This window comes from Vulpes lagopus, chromosome 3 (genome assembly GCF_018345385.1).
Source record: "Vulpes lagopus strain Blue_001 chromosome 3, ASM1834538v1, whole genome shotgun sequence".
Taxonomy (NCBI): domain Eukaryota; kingdom Metazoa; phylum Chordata; class Mammalia; order Carnivora; family Canidae; genus Vulpes; species Vulpes lagopus.
Genome location: NC_054826.1, coordinates 16126291 through 16146745, shown reverse-complemented (window position 1 = coordinate 16146745; position 20455 = coordinate 16126291). Strand labels below are relative to the sequence as shown.

Here is a 20455-nt window from a genome sequence, read left to right as displayed (position 1 = left end):
ATGGAGCCTGCTTCTCCCTCTGCCTGTGTCTCTGCTTCTCTCTCTCTCTCTCTCTCTCTCTCTCTCTGAAGAGAGAATGAAATGAAATTCACATCTTTTGTGTGTGTGTCTCATGAATAAATAAATAAAATCCTAAAAAAAATAAATATATCTTATAGAAAGAGATTGTTGTGAGGTAGCAAAATGAGAAAAAAATAGTTTGTCATTAAGCTAAATTTATTTCATTTAAATTTCAGTTCCTTATGCTGAGATATATATATTCGCTACTTTTGTATGTTAAAATGACTTTCATCTGATTTTGTTTTTTACCTTGTAAAATTAAAAAGTAATAATTCTTTTATCTGAAAAAAAATACTAGCATATCAAATTCTAAAATCTGGAAAAGAGTGGTAAATTTGGGGCCTAAAAACAGGTGACTGAGAAATAATTGATTTCTAAGATAACAAAAAAAAAAAAAAACAACTGTGGTCTTATTGAATGTTGAGATTATATCTCTATTAAACATTTTTGTTTCCAATGTCCAGCATATAGTTGGTGCTCTGTATATGCTTACTGAATGAATGAATAAATTTGGTGCCTAACCACATAATACTTAAGGACTGCTGGTCTGGCAGCCCCAGGAATTTTCCAGTGTAGCCCTCTTCTTAATTGATCCGCTTCATTAAAGTGGAAACAGTGAGACTAATTGGCTTTGACACAGGGCTAATTTCCCCAGGTTGGTGATGTGGCTGTCACACACCTCTCAGTAAATAAGCTGATATGCAAGGCACCTGAGGCACAGGACCTAATCAGTTGGCAGGATCTTGGACCACGACAACATAGACAGGGAGAGAGGAAACAGTACAGCATTAACTGGTGAATCTGTCAGGATTGGGGGACGTAGACACAAAGAATTGACCAGGAAGATACCTGCTCTGTGCGTTACAACCCTGGCTGCTCTTCAGAATTACTTGAGTTATTTTTATAGCATATAGAGCTAAACCCTATACCCAGTGATTCAGACTCAATTACTCTGAGGTGGGGAAAGGAATCAGAATATTTTTAAAGCTCTTAGGCAAGTTGATTGTATCTCTAGGGTTGCATATTACTGTGTCAAGCCAAGAAATTAATAATCCCCATCTTTTTATCTTTGTTAGTCTCTCCCATTCAAAAGATGTCCTATTCTCCAATAAGACACCACCAGTAAGAGATGTGTGTTAGAGGAATGCCAAGTCAGATGTTGGCAGATATGATTTTCCCTGTATTTTGGTACTGGTGCCCATTTTCCTCTTACAAGCCCCCATTTCTGTGCTGCAGCAGAATACAATTTAGTGTAATCAGGAAAACATCCATCTAATTTACTATGTCTGTAGTCAAGATCAGGTCAAACCATTTCGATCGTGATCCAGTTCAAAATCCTTTCTATGAATTGCCTTCACTCCTACTCTTACTGAATTTCCGGGGAAGAAATCTCACACTTGACTTTTGTGAAAGTAGCAAGGAGATGAACTCAGGAAGAGTGCGCTGACTGATACAGGTCCTTGGGGCAGGAAACAGAAGCTGGTTCCAGTCACTTCTCTGCTGGTTTCAGATGCCGGTGTCCTTACCCAGTCTGGTTGTGGGTATCTCCCTGCTGGCTCAGCGGTCCATGAATGTTCTGGCAACCTGCGATTCCCTTCTGTTTTGTCCTCAGAGTGCTGCGATTCCCCTGTTTTGTCCTCAGAGTGTCCTCAGACTCCTACCCTGAGTCTCTGTGGGTTTCCTTCATGCCCACCAAGCGTTATAAAGCCTGAGGCAGGTGGAGGCACATGTATCTCAAGTCTATCTATTTAGGAGTTATAAGTCAGGTTAATAAATTGCCAAATGAAATATGTTCTATCCTCCTAACCTGATATATATATTGTAAGGGCAAATCAGGAAAATATATATAAAGCTGAGAGTTAGCAAAATGTCAGTTGAATACAATTGTATTTAATTTGTATTGCACATGCCCAGGCAGTCTCTGGACAGGATGGCAATGTTAGGATGAGTAACAGTTCAGAAATTAGTATATATTTGTTTTTGTAATCTAAATTTTTGAGCCATTATTTCAAGTAAAGTCACTAATTTTGGTGATATATTCAAAACTTTCACACATAACTTGTATTCTTGTGTTCACTAATGAACACGTGGATTAAAAAGTAAAATGTAATTGTATTCAAACTGTATAAAATGTCTATGAATTTTTAAGAAAATTTAAAGTAAATATGAAAGGGGCACCTGGGTGTTTCAGTCGGTTAAGTGTTTGCCTTTGGCTCAGGTCATGATCCCAGGATCCTGGGATCGAGCCAGGCATCTGGCTCCCTGCTTAGTGGGGAGCCTGCCTCTGCCACTCCCCTTGCTGTGTTCTCTCTCTCTCTCTCACTCTCTCTCTTAAATAAATAAATAAATAAATAAATAAATAAATAAATAAATAAAATCTTTAAAAAAAAAGTAAATGTAAACAAATAAAATTATTTTTCCTACATTGTTAAATAAGATTTCTTCTAAAATATTTAAAATTATTTATTAAAATTAAAAGGCAAACTACAAACTATAATGAACATCAGTTCATTTTCCACAAATGGAAATTAAATTAAAATTTCAGTTTTCAAAAAATAATTTGTTTTCAATTAAAACTGAAAACTTAAAAATTTTTAATTCATATTAAATGTTTTTATAGAATCAGAACTATTTGTAATTCTAAAATTTAATGCCCATGAAATTGCCACTATAAAGGAAAGTAATTGTGCTTCATGCCTGCTACACTACACCTACAATATATATGCATTTAAGGGGAATATGAGCAATACTGCAATGATTTCTCAGCTGTGGGGTTAGCTATTGAAAATAATGGCAAATTCATGAGCATCTCTGGAAGTACAAACAAAAAATGAGGAGAAAGAAGACAGTTGGCACAATGAGGTAATCGATATCTCATTGTAGAAGAAAGTTCTATATTCACACTATTTGAGAGGAAGGATTTACAAGTTAATTAATTTGCTTTTTTCTCCCCAAAGCGTTTTCACCAAATGCACTGCTATAATCCTCCCCACACTCCCAAGCAGCCTCTGTATAAACACAGACCACAAACCTTCCTGGCTATGGACACAACTGCCTTCTGTTTAGAGTACCTAAGGGAGAAGAGAATGTTTCACTGGGGCCTGAATAGTATCAGAGAGCAGAGGTGTAGGGTTTTACGTTGGTCTGTGCCAACTCTGACCTCAAATCCTGAGTGGCAGCAGCACCATGTATTCTTCAGCACATGTATTTGCTGGTGATTTGCAGAGCCCTGTGAAGATGGGGTCCAGGACAGGGGTCCTAATTGCCTGAGACTAGGGCTTCTTGTGTGTCTTTTGGGGAGTGAGGATTTTCTTAGCAAGCCATCTGCGCTTCTGACCATCCTATTGGATCTCTGGGGCCCTGGGAAGCTTGGTCTTCTTGATAGAGCCACCTTGGCTCCATGGGACGCTGGGAGGTAATCTGTAGCCATTCCTGACTTGTCCTGCCCCCCTCTGAGCCTTCTGCCTGTGTCCAAAGCCTTCTGTGTGTCCTTTGCCTATTCCCTGGCAGCCCGGGACATGCCCATGGTTTCTGCCATTTAGCACATTCCAGAGGAGAAGCTGGTGCCAGCCTCTATGTTCCGATGTGTCCCTGAACTTCACAGGCTATTCTCTGGGGATCCTCTTTGTAGGAAACCATGGGGAGTGCTCCCCCTTCTCAAAGGTGGGGGGATAGGGAAATAAAGAAGCTTCCAATCTGACACTTGAAGATCTCTTGAAGAAGTCTTCCCAGTCTCTCTCTAATCTCTCTGTAGCCCACCCTCTAGCGGTGGAGTGAGGCATCGAATTCACTTCTGGTGGGCACCATTGTTTTGGACTCACCTGGCTGGTCCTCACTGAGCCTACACGTCTGTATTTAAGTCTGTTCTCCCAGGAAGGGGTTCTTGCCAGGGGAAGAATGTAAGACTTGTAGATTGCCATTTTGAAACCATCCAAGGACTGCTTACCACCTGGGTGGTGGACCAGGCTTGATACCACGTTGTGGGTTGGTGGACATCACTTTTTTAATGACGTTCATGACTTTTTTTTTTTCTCCCTAGAGTGTAACACCAGGTTGACTCCACAGTCTGTGCCAGCTTCCCAAACCATACAAGGATTTTTTTCAGAAATCTCTACCCTGTTCTGCTAGACAATTCAGATATCATAATTTTCTGTTCGCTTTAGTCTCTTAAACTACAAAATGCTTGCCTATGTTTAAACTCAAAATGACACAAAGTTTGTTTCATATGAGCTTCAAAGAGAGAAAATCATATATTTTTATATAATAGATTTTAGACATACATACTTAACTCTATTTCATAATACTAATTCCCTTCGATGAAACAGTATTTCTTATCCCAAGCATGGTTGGCTCTCTCAAATGCACTGAAGATAATTCCTCTTGGTATCTGCTATGTCTGTAATTTACTGGGTCTGCCAAATGCTGACTAAACAATTGATGTTAGTTGACTCCCAATGAAGTTCTCCAGTTCACACTGGACAACTATCTCCATCGTTCCATCATATCTAGTTAACATCTTTCATGCTTTGTGTGATTGTAAATAGTATTTTATTTAGAACTTTGTAAATCATAAAAATGACATAATTTTAAACATGCATTTCACAACCCATAATAATAGAGTTGGGAAAAGAGAAAGAAAAAATGTCTGTTCTTTTTTGTTTGTTTTGGGGGGGGTTCTTTTGAGAGCAAGAGTGGAGATGGTTTCTAATGAAGTTCTCATGCAACTGGAAAATCCCCACAGCTGAAAAGCTGGCTGTCCCTCAGCCATCGAGCTGAAAAAGGTTTCTTTGACTGAGAGAAAATGGGAATGTGAGAAAGTCAAGGAGGAATGAAACCCCACTGCTTTTCTGCTTGATATTATGCAGGTTTTAAAAAGATATCATCAGAGAAAAATCCTGCCAGGAGTTCTGGGCTGTGCTGTTGATACAAATTTTAGCAATTTGGCTCAGATAAGGCCTTGAGTGTGATTTCATGAATTCATTCTGCCAGTAAAACTCATTGCCATCCATGGTGTGCCAGTCTCTGCTCTACATTTGGACCCAAAGTCAAATTAGACACGGTCCCTGTCCACAGAAAACCTTGATTTCCTCTTGTCTAGACCCCTGAAATCCACAGGGCTCAAATTTGGTAACTCAAATTTATCAATTTACCCAAGCATGTTCATTTTATAGAGAGTGGACTCATCCTAAACCAGAACAGTATAAATATGGTAAGAAATATATAGTTCAGTACTTGCTATACATGGAAAGACACTAGCATCTAAACAGCTTGTGCCCAGCATTGAGCAAAGTACAGTTATCTCATCTAATGTGTATTAATCTCATAAGATAGGGATTACTGCATTCATTTTGTGTGATGCAGAAATGGAAGCTAGAAGATGAACAGTTGCTCATGATCACACAGTTAGCAAAAGATGAAGCCCTGATTCCAGCAGGCCTGCCTGATTTCAGAGCTCTTCCCAGTTAATGATCTTGAGCTCATTTAATAATATTAAAGTCAGCCTTTGGTTCTTAGGTCAGTAGCATTTTATTCTTTTTATTTATTCTGGATGTCAACCATTTAATGAATCTACTTTCCCCAACCATTAAAAAAAAATTGACTGCAATCTTCTCAATTTGGTTTCTTAACCATAGATGAAGCAGAAGTTTTCCCAATTTGGGGAACAATCTGCTAAGATCTAAACATGCCACAAGTTGGTTTTTTCATCATGGTCTCATTGAGAAAAAAGAAAGAAACCATAGCACTTTTCCTCCTTCCTTCCTCCATCCTTCCCTGTCTTCTTTCTTATCATCCCTTTTCCTGTCTTTTATTCTTAATTCAAAAGCACCATATATTAGGCCCAATGCACTAATATCTTAGTAGGAAGAAACATAGAAGTACAAAAACTTATCAGGAAGTACATAGACTCAATAATAGAAATATATCCAAAATTCAGTTCCAGCCCAGAAAGGAGTATGATTGACTCTATCCTGAAGAAGGTGGTGCCAAGGAAACTTTCACCCAGATGTTTGATCTTGATGCTTGAAAAAAATGAGTAAGCCAGAGAAAGAGCAATTCAGGGAGAGAGCACAGAGTATGAAAAGCCCAGGTGTGTCTTTGTTGGCTACAGATTCCTTTATCAGTGACTACTAAATGCAATATTAAGAAGAGGAATTGAGATGCAGAAAGGTCAGAGCCAAACAAGTGTTGTATTGATACTGGCAAAGTGTGCCTGGTTTCCAAAGACAGGTCTCCTGTTGCTCTCAGTGGTGTTAGTGTGGAAGGTGAGGCAGCTGCAAGAATGGCACCATGCCAGTCCGTGTGGATGGAGAGACTTCTCTCTCCTGGAAATTATGATACTAAATATCATAATTTGTTATCAGGACTTTTTCTGTTTGTTATAAAAACCATTAATCCAAGCAGAGTGGGGTCTTCGTGATGACTTAGACCAATCCCCGATGATGGAGATGAGACCCACCTCTCCCAAGGCACATGGCTGCACAAGATCAGTGTTCTGTGAACAAAAAGGAGGGAGGAAATGGCTGCTGGACAGGCACTCAACAATGTCTACTATTGAGCAAATAAGAAAATGGAGGCACTAGGTGATTGATATTTGACATTTGCAGTGAAGTACAGATGATGCATCCGTGTACTAATGAAGAAGGACCATTGCATATTTTCTTAGTACTATGCATATCACTATCGGTCACATATAATGGTCTGTAGAGGACTTTTCATTAGTTTTGTTTTGTTTTGTCATATCTTTAGTGTCTTTAAACAATGCCTTATAAAAGTGTTTTGAAATTTTTATTCATCATCTGCAAGGTGCTGGAGATTTAAATTTACCTTCATTCATTCCACATCTGAATACCTACAGAAGGGCAAGGAATTTGTTTTCTGGTGAAAGTAGCCTTTTCTAAAGTCAAAGATGGTAAATAAAAATGGTTTTTTTTTGAACAACAAAATAGAAGCCAGAGATCCTGGATGACCTCAGATAAACCTGCCTACCTAGACTGGATCACTTGCACATCCCTGGGTTATTATACAAAAAAGAAATTTCTATCTTCTTTGAGGCACTGTATTTTATATTTTAAAAAAGATTTTATTATTTATTTATTTATTTATTTGAGAGAGAGACATAGTGAGAGAGAGCATAAGAGGGGGAGAGGGAGAAGCAGGCTCCCCACTAAGCAGGGAGTCCAAAGTGGGGCTTGATCCCAGGACCCAGGGATTATGACCTGACCCAAAGGCAGACTAGACCCAAAGGCAGGTAGACTGACTGAGCTACCAGGCACCCTGAGGCACTGTTAATTTTAGAGCCTATTTATTAAAACAGCCTATCCTAACACACTTGCTGCCTTCTTTTGAAGGGGGACAAAATTTTCTGATATTGTTGTCAGAAACTGAAATTTAGAATTTTATATAAAATCTACAGGTCTCTCTCTTTCTCTCTCTCTCTCTCTCTCTCTCTCTCCCTCTTTAAAGTTTATTCTTAGTTCAATATTACTTGAAGCTCTGTTTAGGGCAAAACCACATGTCTGTGCATTACCACCGCCCCTTTGGCATTGGTTCTTGCCTCCAACACTTCTTGGCTGTGTGACTGGTTGCTTCTGTGTTTTGTCTCCACCATGGGCACAACAGTATTTGCAGGGAGGCAGAGAGGGGATCCCTGGCCATCATTTGAAAGGAGAGCATGAAAGGTAGGTTGTAGACTCTTACTCTGTACTTTATACAAAAATTAATTTATCAGTAGAAATACTACAGAACACCCAGCTCCTCGAGTTAAGGATGATTAAGGATGCAGCAAACCATGGCAAATGGAAAGGTAGCCTACAGAGGGCTGCTGAGAAGATTAGATGGGTTAACGTGTAAGGACTTAGGACAGTGCTGGCAAACAGTAAGCACATACTTAAGGCTGGATGTTAGCATTATGCCACTTTCCCAAGGTCACAACTAATAATTTGAGGAGTATGTGAACCTCCTAGATGGACTTTCCATTTTTCAACTTGTTCACAATTTTTGTCTGCCTTTTTGCTCTGCACACTGAAATTTCCTTAACTTTACCTTCTATATGACTAATTCTACCTTTAATCATGTTCATTATTTAGTTCACTTTTTAAATGAGGTGTGGAGCTTTTGGCAATCATATTTTTTATTTCCAAGAATTTTTCTAGTGCTCTGGTAGCTCCTTTTTTCATGTCAACCTGTTCTTATATTATGAATGCAATCCTTTCTGTTCTGAAGACACTAATTTAAATTATTTTTTTAAAAGTTCTCTTTGATTTCCTGCATTATTTCTACTTTTTTTCCAGGGTCACCTGTTCTGCTGTTCTGTTTGCTCATCTGGTCCTTTTCCCTTCTTTTATTGGTTTTCCTCAAATATCTTATGATCTTACATTGGCCATTCACATTTAGGAGTGAAAATGTAGGTTGATTTTTATGGAGAGTTAGCAGGATTTTCCTCTGCAGCCGTGTGGGTCTTTTTCCCCAGCAGGCTTCTCCTAAGGGTTGGTTGCATGCTCTGTGTACGTACACTGGTTGTATTGACAGACTTTGGGGTTCGTGGATGTAAAGCAGATAGGCATCCTGAAGACATCCTCCAATTACCACAAACTAGGACTTGACTTTGACTGTGGAAGGCTTCAGCACATTTCTTTCCTGAGAAGATCTACTTTTCTCTCTCTCTAGTCTCTTTCCATGTGGGAGGTGGGAAGTCGTAGGGTGTTTTGGCTCTACTTCTCTTTCTGGTCCCTGTTTAAGAGGCACTTCCAGGCAGATAGCTCACATTCTTAAATTGTCAGGATTTATCCTGTGGATAAACACTACTGTTCCACGTGCAGTTTTGTCAATAATATATGATGATTGACCAGTTACTCATCTTAATTGACACCAAACTTCTTCTCTTACTATGGTTTATTCTACTTTGTTCAGATTACCCCACTCTTTTATCTTGTAAGTCTTCATAATTTCTCATCCAGTGATGGCACACACATAAAGATAGTTTTCTAATCAACATCACCTACATTTTTTTAGTCACCCCTTTGTATACCTTTTCATATCATCTAAATGGATTTGGAAATCTGTGCTGAGCTCCTTATTTTGATTGGTCTTTCCTATGGGTAAGTTTAAAACATCTCTTCTCTACTGCCTTCTTTAAATATTTATTTAGGATTGATTATCTACATTGGTTTACTTCAGAAAGGTGAGAATAAAGAAGTATATGTTTGCTGATATAATTGATATGTGTAATGTACAGGAAAACATACCAGGAGTTTTATCCAATTGTGCCAATAACACTTAAATCTAGGCTTCAGAGTTCCTGGGAGAGCTTCAAGCTTCTCCTAACTGAGAAACAGTTTAAGGGATCCCAAGTAAAAGGCTGATTGTCTCTTGATTTACCTCACTGGACCCCTGAGACAATGAGCGGGATCTTGTATTCTGACCCTTTCATCTTTGTCAAGCTTAGTGGCCCTGTGTCCTCACTGAACAACAAAGGAATGGCTTCAGTGGCCCTGATACCGATCCCACTGTTCAGGAAGCCCCTGTGCTACAGTTCACTGGGTCTTGTTATTTGAAGTTGAAGATCAATATTTGAGCTACGAGACCTCATGCCAGTTGTGAACACTAGGGGGATTAGAGGAATGTGTGTCTGGGGTGGGGGGATTTGGGAGGCAAGAAGTGGCTGTAGTCCTACAGTAAGAAATTAGTTGATATTTATTGACTATCATGCATAGACCTCTGAAGTCATATATGAGGGAATATAAAAACCTCCTCGATATTTTTTCTCCAATGCCCCACCAAGGAGCTGAATTTAGATTAAAAGCTCTCCTCCATCCTTGAAAACTTAACCTGTTATGGACAGTTTGTGTCCTCCCCTACCCCTAGTTCATATGTTGAAATCTTAACCTCCAAATGTGATGGTGTCAAGTGGAGCCTTTAGGAGGTGATTAGGTCATGAGGAAGGAGCCCTCCTGAATGGAATTAGTGCCTTCATAAAAGGGACCCCAGAGAGTTCTCTCACCATCTTCCTGCTCTGTGAGGCACAGTGAGAAGGCTTCAGCCTGCAGCCAAGAAGAGGGTGCTTGCCAGAACCCAACCATACTGGCACCCTGAACTTGGGCTTTCATCCCACAGAACTGTGAGAAATACATTTCTAGTGTTTATAAGCCATCAGTTTATGGTACTTTGTTACACCAGCCCAAACTAAGATACAACCTAATTACATTTTTAATAGAAATTTTAAATATAAATAGTAAAACAGTAATACAATTAGAAAAATGGAACAGAAGAAAACATATGTACAATTGAGAAACAATGAGTAAAATGACTCTGGTTTTCTTTAAAAATGAGTGTGTCATCCTCATGTAAGGTCCAGCCTTCTTCCTCTGTCCCAGAGGCCCCAAAACTTGGCAGTCACAGCCCCTTGCCAACGGCAAGTGTCTCTGAGTATACCTTGATGTGCATTTGTTAATTTATAAATTGTATTCATGTGCTGACCCACAAATACATTATGAATGTCAACATTTCCTATCTTCATATATATTTTATAATATAGAAAGTAAAAAGTTAAATAGGAAAAGAAATTTGGAGGTTTCTCTTCACATCCTAGTAAGTCACAATGCCCATTCCCATTCACAATGCCCAAATTTTTTTATTTTGGAAATTAAAAATATGTATATAAAAGTCATGAAGGAATAGTAAATCTCATGTATTCATCACTTCATTTTAATAATTATCAATTTATGGCAAGTCTTTTGGGGGGGGGAGTTCCAGTGGGCTTTTTTTGAGATAAACAAAAAGCAAGATTTTATCAGGTGCCTGGGTGGCTCAGTCAGTTGCATATCTGACTCTTGGTTTCTGCTCAGGTCATACTCTTTCAGTGGTGGGATGGAGCCCCATGTCAGGCTCTCTGCCCAGTGTGGAGTCTGCTTCAGATGCTCTCGCCTCCCACCTGCTCGCTCTCTCCCTACCTCTCTCTCTCAAATAAATAAATAATATTTTTTTAAAAAACCCTCCCCCATAAAACCATAAGATGGTTTTATCAACCATCTTTTCTGAACCTTAAAAACTCAGCAGAAATTCTAGTATATGTATGTGTACATACAACATAACACATCCCAACAAAAACAGTCTCACTGGAACAGAAAGTTAACAGAAATTAATTTTTCCTATCCCCAAATGTTTTCAAAATTTTGAGTCACCACCAGTCTTCTCAGTGAAACTGGTCCCTCATGGTTAGGGACATTGAGATTCTATCCCATTTTTACTGAACAAAAAATACAATTTTTTTATGTTTTAGTTTAGTTTCAAAAAGGAGAAATGACTTGTTTTCTTTCCAGGCACTACTCTCCTCTAACCACTGGTTAAAATACAGTAAAATTTATGGCATGATTTATGTCATCTATACGCTCCATATCTTCCTCACTGAAATTATTTTGAAGCAAATTCCAGACATATAATTTCATTTTCAACTTACCAAAATTATATTTTACTCCACTAAATTAACATAAAATGAAATGAATAGAAGAAGAAATAGAAAAAAAAAGAGTTAAAAAGAAGAAGGGAAGGAAGGAACCAACAAGCTAACTAATGAAGGAAGGAAGGTATGAGAGAGGTAGGGGGGGAGAAACATAGCTTGGTTATTATTTTATTCCTGTGAATGTAAATTCATATCAAGTAACAAAAGTTTGGTCTGATGCAAGTTAATTTGCTTTATTTTGGAAATGATCCCAGTTAATGAGTGTTTACCTTCAAAGAGTTTAGTTCTGCTGCAAACCCATTGACCCCGTGCCCGTGTACTTCAAACAATTTTAGGTGGAATTCAGACTCTGTAGGATCATTTGATCCTACCCAGATGGTGGACATTATGGAACCAGAACCACCGTACTCTGAGTTTCCTTGCCACTTAAAACAAACAAAATAAAACTCTGCATTTTTCTGCCCTTTGGTTTTATTTTGTCTTGTTTTCACTTTGGCTAAAAGGCTTTGATAAAGCTAGAAAAAACGTAAGGCTACAGAGATTAAATACCCGTGCACAGTAACAATCAAATTGCACTCGTAGGAGAATAATCAGGTAACTTTCCTACAACCTCAGACACTGATAATCATTTCCTGAGCTCACAAATGCAAAGACCCCATTCTGAAAGCACCAGATGAAAAGACGGGTTGATTTTGCACTGAAGCCAAGGCTGTTTTACTAACTGACCTTGGACTCTCCTGACCTCCAGAGGGAGCCCTGTGGCAGCCAAATCTGAGGCTCATCTGCGAAAAGGCCAAAAGTAATTTTGTTTCAAATGCCAAGGCAATGTTTATGGAGTGAGGCAATATTTCTGATAGCCGAGACCCAAATGTTGGTGTTCAATGGATTACAGATCAATGGTAGCAATTTCAGCGTAGTGAACACCTTTAACAAGTAAGCAGTTTGGGAATCCGCCAGTGTAGCCTCCTGAATTCATGGAGAGGAACATGTGTTGAAGCAGAACAATCTCTAATGCAACCATTTGCATCTCGTACGTTTTGACAATTAGCAATTATGTGGATCCAGCCAACTGTGCTAGCCGAGCTAAAAACATACAGTGACTTAGAGGTAACACAACTATAGACAGCCACAAAGCCTGCCGTGCTGGTGTTTTATGATATACACATTGCATAAGCCATTGTGAGATCCTGAAACTCAACATGCTTATCCACCATGTCTTTGGCGGAAGGAAGAGTGATTTAGAAAAAAAAAAAATCTACCGTGCGATGATATAAAGGAGCAGAGGAACTATTATTTAAAAATCAATAGAAAATCTAAAGTCTTAATACTAGTTCATCAGTCTTAAGCTAAAATGAGAATGTAGTGATCCTGCGGTACTTTAGGGGTCATAGTGAGGCTCTGGCCAGGGTTTCATGGTTTTCATGTTTGCCTTCTATTGAGGGTCTTTTATCCGATTCTTCGAGGATAAGAGCGATAAATGGTTTTTATTTTTATTATACTTGTCATGCAAATCAGTCTGAAGACTTTCAAAGAGTAGATATACTCGTATGCTAAATATCATAAATACTTTTGAAACAGGCAGGTTATTAATTAAACAAATAATTCACTTGCATACTAATGTACAATGCATATGTTCCTACTTTTTAAATATGGTTCAACTGAAAGACCAAAACTCTCCTATAAACTTAAGGCCATTTATATTATTCAGCCAAGTACTATGCTTTCTGAGCTATAAATTCCCATCGTTAAATATCAATTTGCCAGTATCCACCCCAAACGCACCAGTTGATAAGATCGATTATTTACCTGTGACATGCCGTTCCACTCTACCCCTCTGGGAGTACAAAGACACAGGTTAGGCAAAGAGAATACGAGAGAGAAGGAAGAACCAGGCCAAGAAAAACAGTGGCATCTTTTTGACACCACAGAGAGTTGACAAAAAAAGAAACTTGAATTTCATAGAAATTCTAATTAATTTTTAATCAAATTGCAAGTAAAAAATACTAAATTATTCACCTTTTTTTTAAACCCAACCAGACTTTCTATAGTCTGACTCATTCCTTTATTTACAACCAAAAAGCAAAGCATATTATGCCCATATGAACTACTAACTTAGTAGTGTCTCTGAAAAATAAGGGTATGGCTTACTATCGCTGATTCTTACTATGGCTGATACAGCTGATGTTAGTTTTTTTATTCCTATAACATACTGCTTTCAGCTGCACTGGGTTATTTCCAGTGGAAACTGGTGAGCCAAAACAGAGACTCCTCCCAGAGAAGGCATGTGACTCAACATGCAATGTAGGAGCCCAGGAATCTCCTTAACTCAAGTAATCAATCACGGGGTCACTGCCCAGGGCTGACTCAATGATGCACAACCATAGGACAAAGAGGAGCTGCTCAGGGAGTCTCCCCCAGTATGGTCCCTAGTCCCTTCCCTATGTTGTGGCATTGGAAACTACATTTAAGGAGTTCTTGTTTGGTTGCATCAGCTCTCAGGAAAGATATAATGAATGAAATAATGGAGAAAACCAGGTCTATGTAAGCAGATTGTTTATTTACCCTGATAAGAGGACTTTAAAAAATATTCCATCTAAAAAAGCCAAATTCAGAACAATAGAGAGTAGTGTGATGGTTACCAGGGATTGGGGGTGGGGGAAGTGGGAAGTATATTGGTCAAAGAGTAAAACTTCACAGTTATAAGGTTAACAAGTTTGGAGGTCTAATGTATAGGATTGTTGATTATAGCTAATCCTACAATATCATATACTTGAATGTTACTAAGAGAATAGATCTTAAACGTTCCCACCACAAAAAACAAATGGTAATTGTGTGGCAGGCTAGAGGTGGTAACTAACCTTATAGAGCTGATCATCTTTCAAGATATAAAAGTTTCTAATCACCATGTTGTACACCTTGAACTTACACAATGGTTATGTGTTCATTGTGTCAATGAAGCTGGAGGGAGAAAGTCAGGTTAAAAAGAATATATATATTATATATATGCATGTATATAATATCTATAATACATATTCTTAATATATGTGTGTGTGTATATACATATATATTCCAGACACTACCCCATACCTCCAACTCTGTAGTTGGGGTTCAGGAATTCTATCTTTATGACATTCCCAGAGTAATTACACAGCCAGGTTTGAAAATCGAGGGCTTAGATTTTCAAATACATTCCCAAATCCTACTCATATTTTTAGGTTTAAATCTACTTCTTTCTCTTCAGGCCGTAGCCAAAGACAAAGCAGAGTACTCCTTCCTTTCACAGGTCTTTATAGCCACAGAATGAATGTTGAATAATTTCTTGCATTGCTTACCAAATGTCTGTTTCTTTTGACGAATGAAGACACAAACTCAGAAATGTCATGTACGTGATTCAAGATTACACAGGACGCTAACAGAAAGCTAGAAAGTTGGCTGTCATAGCCTCTGTGGTTAGTTAACCATTCCTTTTCCCTTTTTTTCCCCGCAGTTTTACATGCATAAGAAAAATGGAGACATCTAGGGGCTTCCTTGAAAAATCAGACATAAATCAGGGTAAGTGTAGTTATTAATCCGTATGCAACATTTTGTCTCAGAAAGAAACCTACAGAATGAAAAAGACTTAGGATACATATCAACCAAAGACAGTGTGTGGACCTTGGGGTCCCAATTTGAACAAAATGTATTTTTTTCTTTTAATTATGGCACATCAAGAAAATAAGACCACCATTTTAATATTCAATTACATTAAGGAGTTGTGTTTAAATATTAAAAAGGTGACAATTTTATTACGGCTTTATTTTTCAGAGTCTTTGCATTTTAGAAATACACATTGAAATATTTATGAATGCAACGGTCTGTGGGAAGCTTTAAATCCAATGGTGGGGTGGGGTGTGGGAGTGGCTGTGATGAAATAGATTTGAAATAAGATTGGCCATGAGTTGACAATGATTGAATCCAAGTGATGGCGTATAGGACTTATTATGCTATTCTTTCTACCTATTCATATACACATTTTATTATTTATTTTTATTTTTTTTAAAGATTTTATTTATTTACTCATGAGAGACAGAGAGAGGGAGAGAGAGAGAGAGAGAAACAGAGACACAGGCAGAGGGAGAAGCAGGCTCCATGCAGGGAGCCCAACATGGGACTTGATTCCAGGTCTCCAGGATCTTCAGCCCTAGGCTGAAGGCGGCGCTAAACCACTGAACCACCCAGGCTGCCCATCATATACACATTTTAAATTTCTCACTAAGAAGCATGTTTTTAAGAATCCAATTTCCTCAAGGGTTGGCTTACAATTTTGTGGGTTATTTGACCTATATAATAATATGCTTATTGGTGAGGTCCACAACTTGATAGAATATCAATAGCTTTATGCCTCCACCAGCCTTCCACCATGACCGTAGGAGATAAATGCCAACCGGTAAAGCAGAAACTATGGTTCTCTCGTAACTCTTTCTAAATAGCTGCATACTTCTACAACCTGTCGCACTGTGAGAGGCCTAAAACTGCAATAGGTAAACTATTAAAATAATAAAAACAGTTTAATAAATCATAGTAATTATGAAAGAACAATCAACATATCGTAAGAGTTTTCATAACTCAGAGTATGCTTGGGGAATTATTGTTAATTGCATCAAAGTACAAGGAGGACACCTGCCCACATCTGGCTTGGGGGTCACCTAGTTAGGGGGTCAGGTTTAGCACTAATTTCCAAATATGCCCAGGAAGCTGAGGCACCCAGACTTTGAGGCTGGACACTCTACTCTGCCTTCCTCCTTCATTGTTCAGAATCTACAGAGCTGTGAATCTTGAAGGGCAGGATCTCCCAGCATTCATTACAACTTCAGAGGTAGGAGGCTTCCAAGTTATATGAGAGGTGTTCAGGGTATGTTCTTTGAACAATAATTAAATATTCTATTATTTCAATGAATAGTTCAATGAAATATGCTATTTCAGTACAAGGAAACTGGAAAAAGCTTTGTTTTATGACCTGGAAGTGGAAATAGTCTAAGGGGAAACAGAGATAGATTTCTGTAAAGATGTCTAATGTGTTTATTTGTCTTCCAGAACTCCAAATAGTTGCATTGGCAGGCAGGCTGCTCTATAACTGCCCGCTTCTGAAGACTCAGAGGTGTTTACAGAAACTGAAAGTTCCAGCAGTATATTTCCATGAGCTCATTACCAGTTCTGTTATATCCTTTAGATGTTGCCTATACAAATGAGTAGCCGTGCAGTATAAACCCCTGCTCTGATATTTTGTTTTAATTACAACGTAGCAAAGTCAGATATGTAATTACTGTAACACCAGGGCATCCTTTTAGAATCCCTGCTTTGGTCACTATTATTCAAAGCAACTCCAATGCCATTTCTTGCCTGCCTCTTTATGCTAATCAGCCTAGCTCACTCGGCTCCTCCTCCTTCAGCTTCCCTTAAGAACTGTTCACTTTCAGCTGTCACGGAGGGTAACTCAGACCAGGCTTAGAAATCACTTGATTTAACTCAGCAGCACTTTAAAAATTTTGTGACTATTACTCTAGCAGTCCTCTCTAAATACCAGAGGCGTTAGATTTCATGTCAGCAGATGTCAAAAACTGCCAAAAACTGTAGTTGGTTAGAAATAGTTATCTTGTAGGATTTTACATTATAAGGGGAAAGCTCCAAAGTGCTCTGAAATGAAAGAAGAATTAAGTTGTGTTTTTATCCAAACGAATTGGCATCTTTATATGTAGGGGAAGTTATGCTAGCAAATATTTATTTCAAGAACCATGACTAGGAAGCACTTTGGAAGTTTATTAGAGAAGTAAATGTTTTACACTCAAGGACAGGATCTGCATGTACCTCTGTGGCTCTGGGTATCTGGTGAAGATCATTTTAGGTAACTGACCAAGGGCAGGAAATGCCCCAGTGATACTGGACCCACAGCCATATTGCCAGCACCATGTCTACTATACAAAGAAAAGGCAGCAGCCATCTGTTTGACAGTTTGTCCACCTGTAAACTGAAGTTTCCAGAAGACCAGCGACAGCAAGGTGAGTCAGCCAGGCTAATGCACTATGTGTTCAGTGATTTCCTGGCCATTTGCACTCCAGGAAGAATGATAGGCTGGGGAAGGACCTGGGGAACCTGGTTGTGAAATGCTTTACAATATTTGATTTTTTAACTCTGAGAATAGGCATAATAGTGATGCCTAAGGGTGAGTTAACTTGGATTCACTATTGGTTTTTAAAGGACTATGGGAGACTATCAAGAATGCACATCCCTTGGACTTGTCATTATGAAGTTTATGTGCTTAAACTTCTGGCCACTGTCATTTTTCTAGAGTATACTAGCCTTGGGTAATTCAAAACACCCATCCAGGTAAAGCTGGATCAGCTACAAGGGGAATTCGCTGACACCAGCTTTAAGTTAGCCTGGAACTATCTTCCCTGTCCTGCCACTAATGTCACACTTTTGGATTTAAAGTTTAAACCTAATTTTTGCCTGGGTCTCTGACTCATTTGTTTGTGGGAAAAATAAATATATTCTTGGCTCTTTCCCTGTTATAATGTAGGAACAGCTGGAGCCAGACAGGGGAAAGTGTCGCATTTCACACGATGGGTGCTCATTCAGACTAAACTATCTACCTGGCAGCCATTTTCACCATCAATCTTTTTAAAATTTCAAATCCACTACCCAGCTGCATCAATTAGTGGCAGATGGTTGACATGAGTAGACAAGATGATCCCTCCAATCCATTCTGTCACTGACAGCAAGGGGCACTTGAGAAAAAGGCAGGGTGCTGTCATAGATGACATCATCACTCCCCAGAGGTTAAGAATGGCCTCAGATATTTCTAACTTGCCCTCAATAGCTGCTGATGGATCTATGTATGGATCTAGGCTAAGAGCTTTTTATTTACTTTTCCATAGACATAGTTTTAGATTTTAGTGGAATGGAAAGTGTTGGCTAGCAGGCTAAAACCTCCCACTTCCAAGGTGGCATCTGTGTGCTGACATTTGCATGAGCTGTCAGGCCACCTCCCTGCATTAGTTCCTGCACCTCATGCTGCACAAGGCTTGGCATAGTGTGGATAGAAAATATAATAAATGGAAACAGCAAAAACTTTTAGGACCATTCTGTATCATCAGGGATTATATAAGTTATTTTAAACTAACTGCCTTAGGATGTAAAGTCCTGGAATGTGCCAGGGTTTAATCATAGTACTGTAAAATTCTGTCCCTTCAATTAGTAAACCCTAATTCATCATAGGTTTTTTTTTGTCAGCTTTTCATTTTGTTTTAAATGTCTAAAGTAACCTCCCCCTCCAATTCCTAACATATTTATTATATACAATTTGTTAGGGGAGCATAAAGGAGGTGGTAAAAATCATCACCCAAAAATAGTTGCTATTAACATTTTAATGTATAGTCTTCTAGCCTTTGCTTCTGTGCATATGTACAACTTATTCTTTTGCTTGATTTTTAAATAGTTATTTCATATGTCATTGTTTTGTAAACTGCTTTTTAATTTAATAATTGATTATGAACAAATTTCCATGTCATCATATATTCTTCTACAACCTTATTTTTAACAGTTGCATACTATTCCTTTATATGGATATAACAAATTTCTTAGGAAGTTCTCTATGATTAGACATTTTATTTTTATTTTTTCACTATTACAAACAACATGTGTTTCACATAAGCTAATGGGTAAATCATTGCAGAGATAAGATTATTTTGGGGGGGATACATTCTTAGTGGTGGAATTGTGAGGTCAAGGATATGTATGTTTCTAAGATTTTGTGTTCGTTTTTTTGCCAATTGGTCCTCCAATCAGAAGTTCAGGGGTATATCTTCAGTAGTACTAGGCATTACTTTTAAAAATTTCCCCCAATTTTATAAGTGGAAATACTATCCCGCTGTTGTTTTAATTTAAGGCAGGCTGTCTTAATGTTCTCTCCTCTTATTGGCCATAACCAGAGGACACTGGAAAAATCATTATGATGACATACTTCCCAAAATACCAACAAGACTAGAAGTCTGGTCTCTTTTCTCATACTGAAGCTTTTGCCTAGAATGGTTTGAAAGCAACCATATTCTTCCACAACCGAGTCTCAAAATATCAGCCCACATAAACCACAATCCATAGAGTTGTAAAGTATGCTAAGGCGATCCAGACTGGCCATTGACTGCTGTAAGAACTGTCATTGAGAGGTCTGAATTGACAAGTGACACTGGGCAGTGTTTGCTATGCTGCTAAATAGCATACTAGTTAGTGTTTGAGAGTTTAAAAGTATTCATTCAGTATGGTGGCCTTGGTTTTTCCTCCAAGCTATATTTGCACCTTGCTATTATGCAAAGTTTAGCGAAGTTCCAAGAAAGCAAAGCCATTAGTTTAAGAGAGTGAGGTCCAGCTGTGGATTTATTCACGGAAGCATTCTGAGTTTGTGGTTTTGGCCTACGCTCAGCCACACCAAGGTTCCAGCTTTTTAGGTTAACATACAGATCATAATTAACTGACATTTAACTCTTGAGAGGGCATAACCGGATTCAACATGTATATACTTTCTAACCTTCCGTGCTCTATGTTAAAGTGCTTCATGTTATAAAACTACTTTTTGGATGATCACTTAGATAAAAGTCACTTATTCTTTAACAGCTATCTGAACAATGACTATGCAAAGCACTGTGCCAGTCACTGGGCACATCAGTTGAATCAAGCCAACTAAACCATGGTTTCCAGTCTACGTGGTATTTATATTCTACAGCAACAGATTCAATATAGTCCAGAACCAAAGGTCAGTAGGCTGGCTCCTCTCTCTAACTGTTGCTGTCTGATAGCTTCTGTGAGAGTTCAAATCCATTTATCTATAACATTGATCTGAGACTATATTTGTAAACATTGATTTATGCCTACAAAACTTCAACAAAGTTCAGTACACATTACTGT

The 20455-nt window shown here is 38.5% G+C and overlaps 1 protein-coding gene across 7 annotated transcripts in view; it reads left to right on the top strand.

Moving 5' to 3' along the window:
• RANBP3L (RAN binding protein 3 like) overlaps positions 1–20455 on the top strand; it is a 250703-nt gene that overhangs the window by 189136 nt on the left and 41112 nt on the right. For 5 of the 7 annotated variants that reach the window (XM_041750194.1, XM_041750192.1, XM_041750191.1 and 2 more), the window contains one exon: positions 15006–15070. In XM_041750194.1, the coding sequence (XP_041606128.1) occupies positions 15025–15070 (46 nt within the window). In that variant the 5' untranslated portion in view covers positions 15006–15024. Of the gene's footprint in view, positions 1–15005; positions 15071–16591; positions 17554–20455 lie in introns of all 7 variants that reach the window. The other 2 variants (XM_041750190.1, XM_041750189.1) reach the window with 1 other exon arrangement.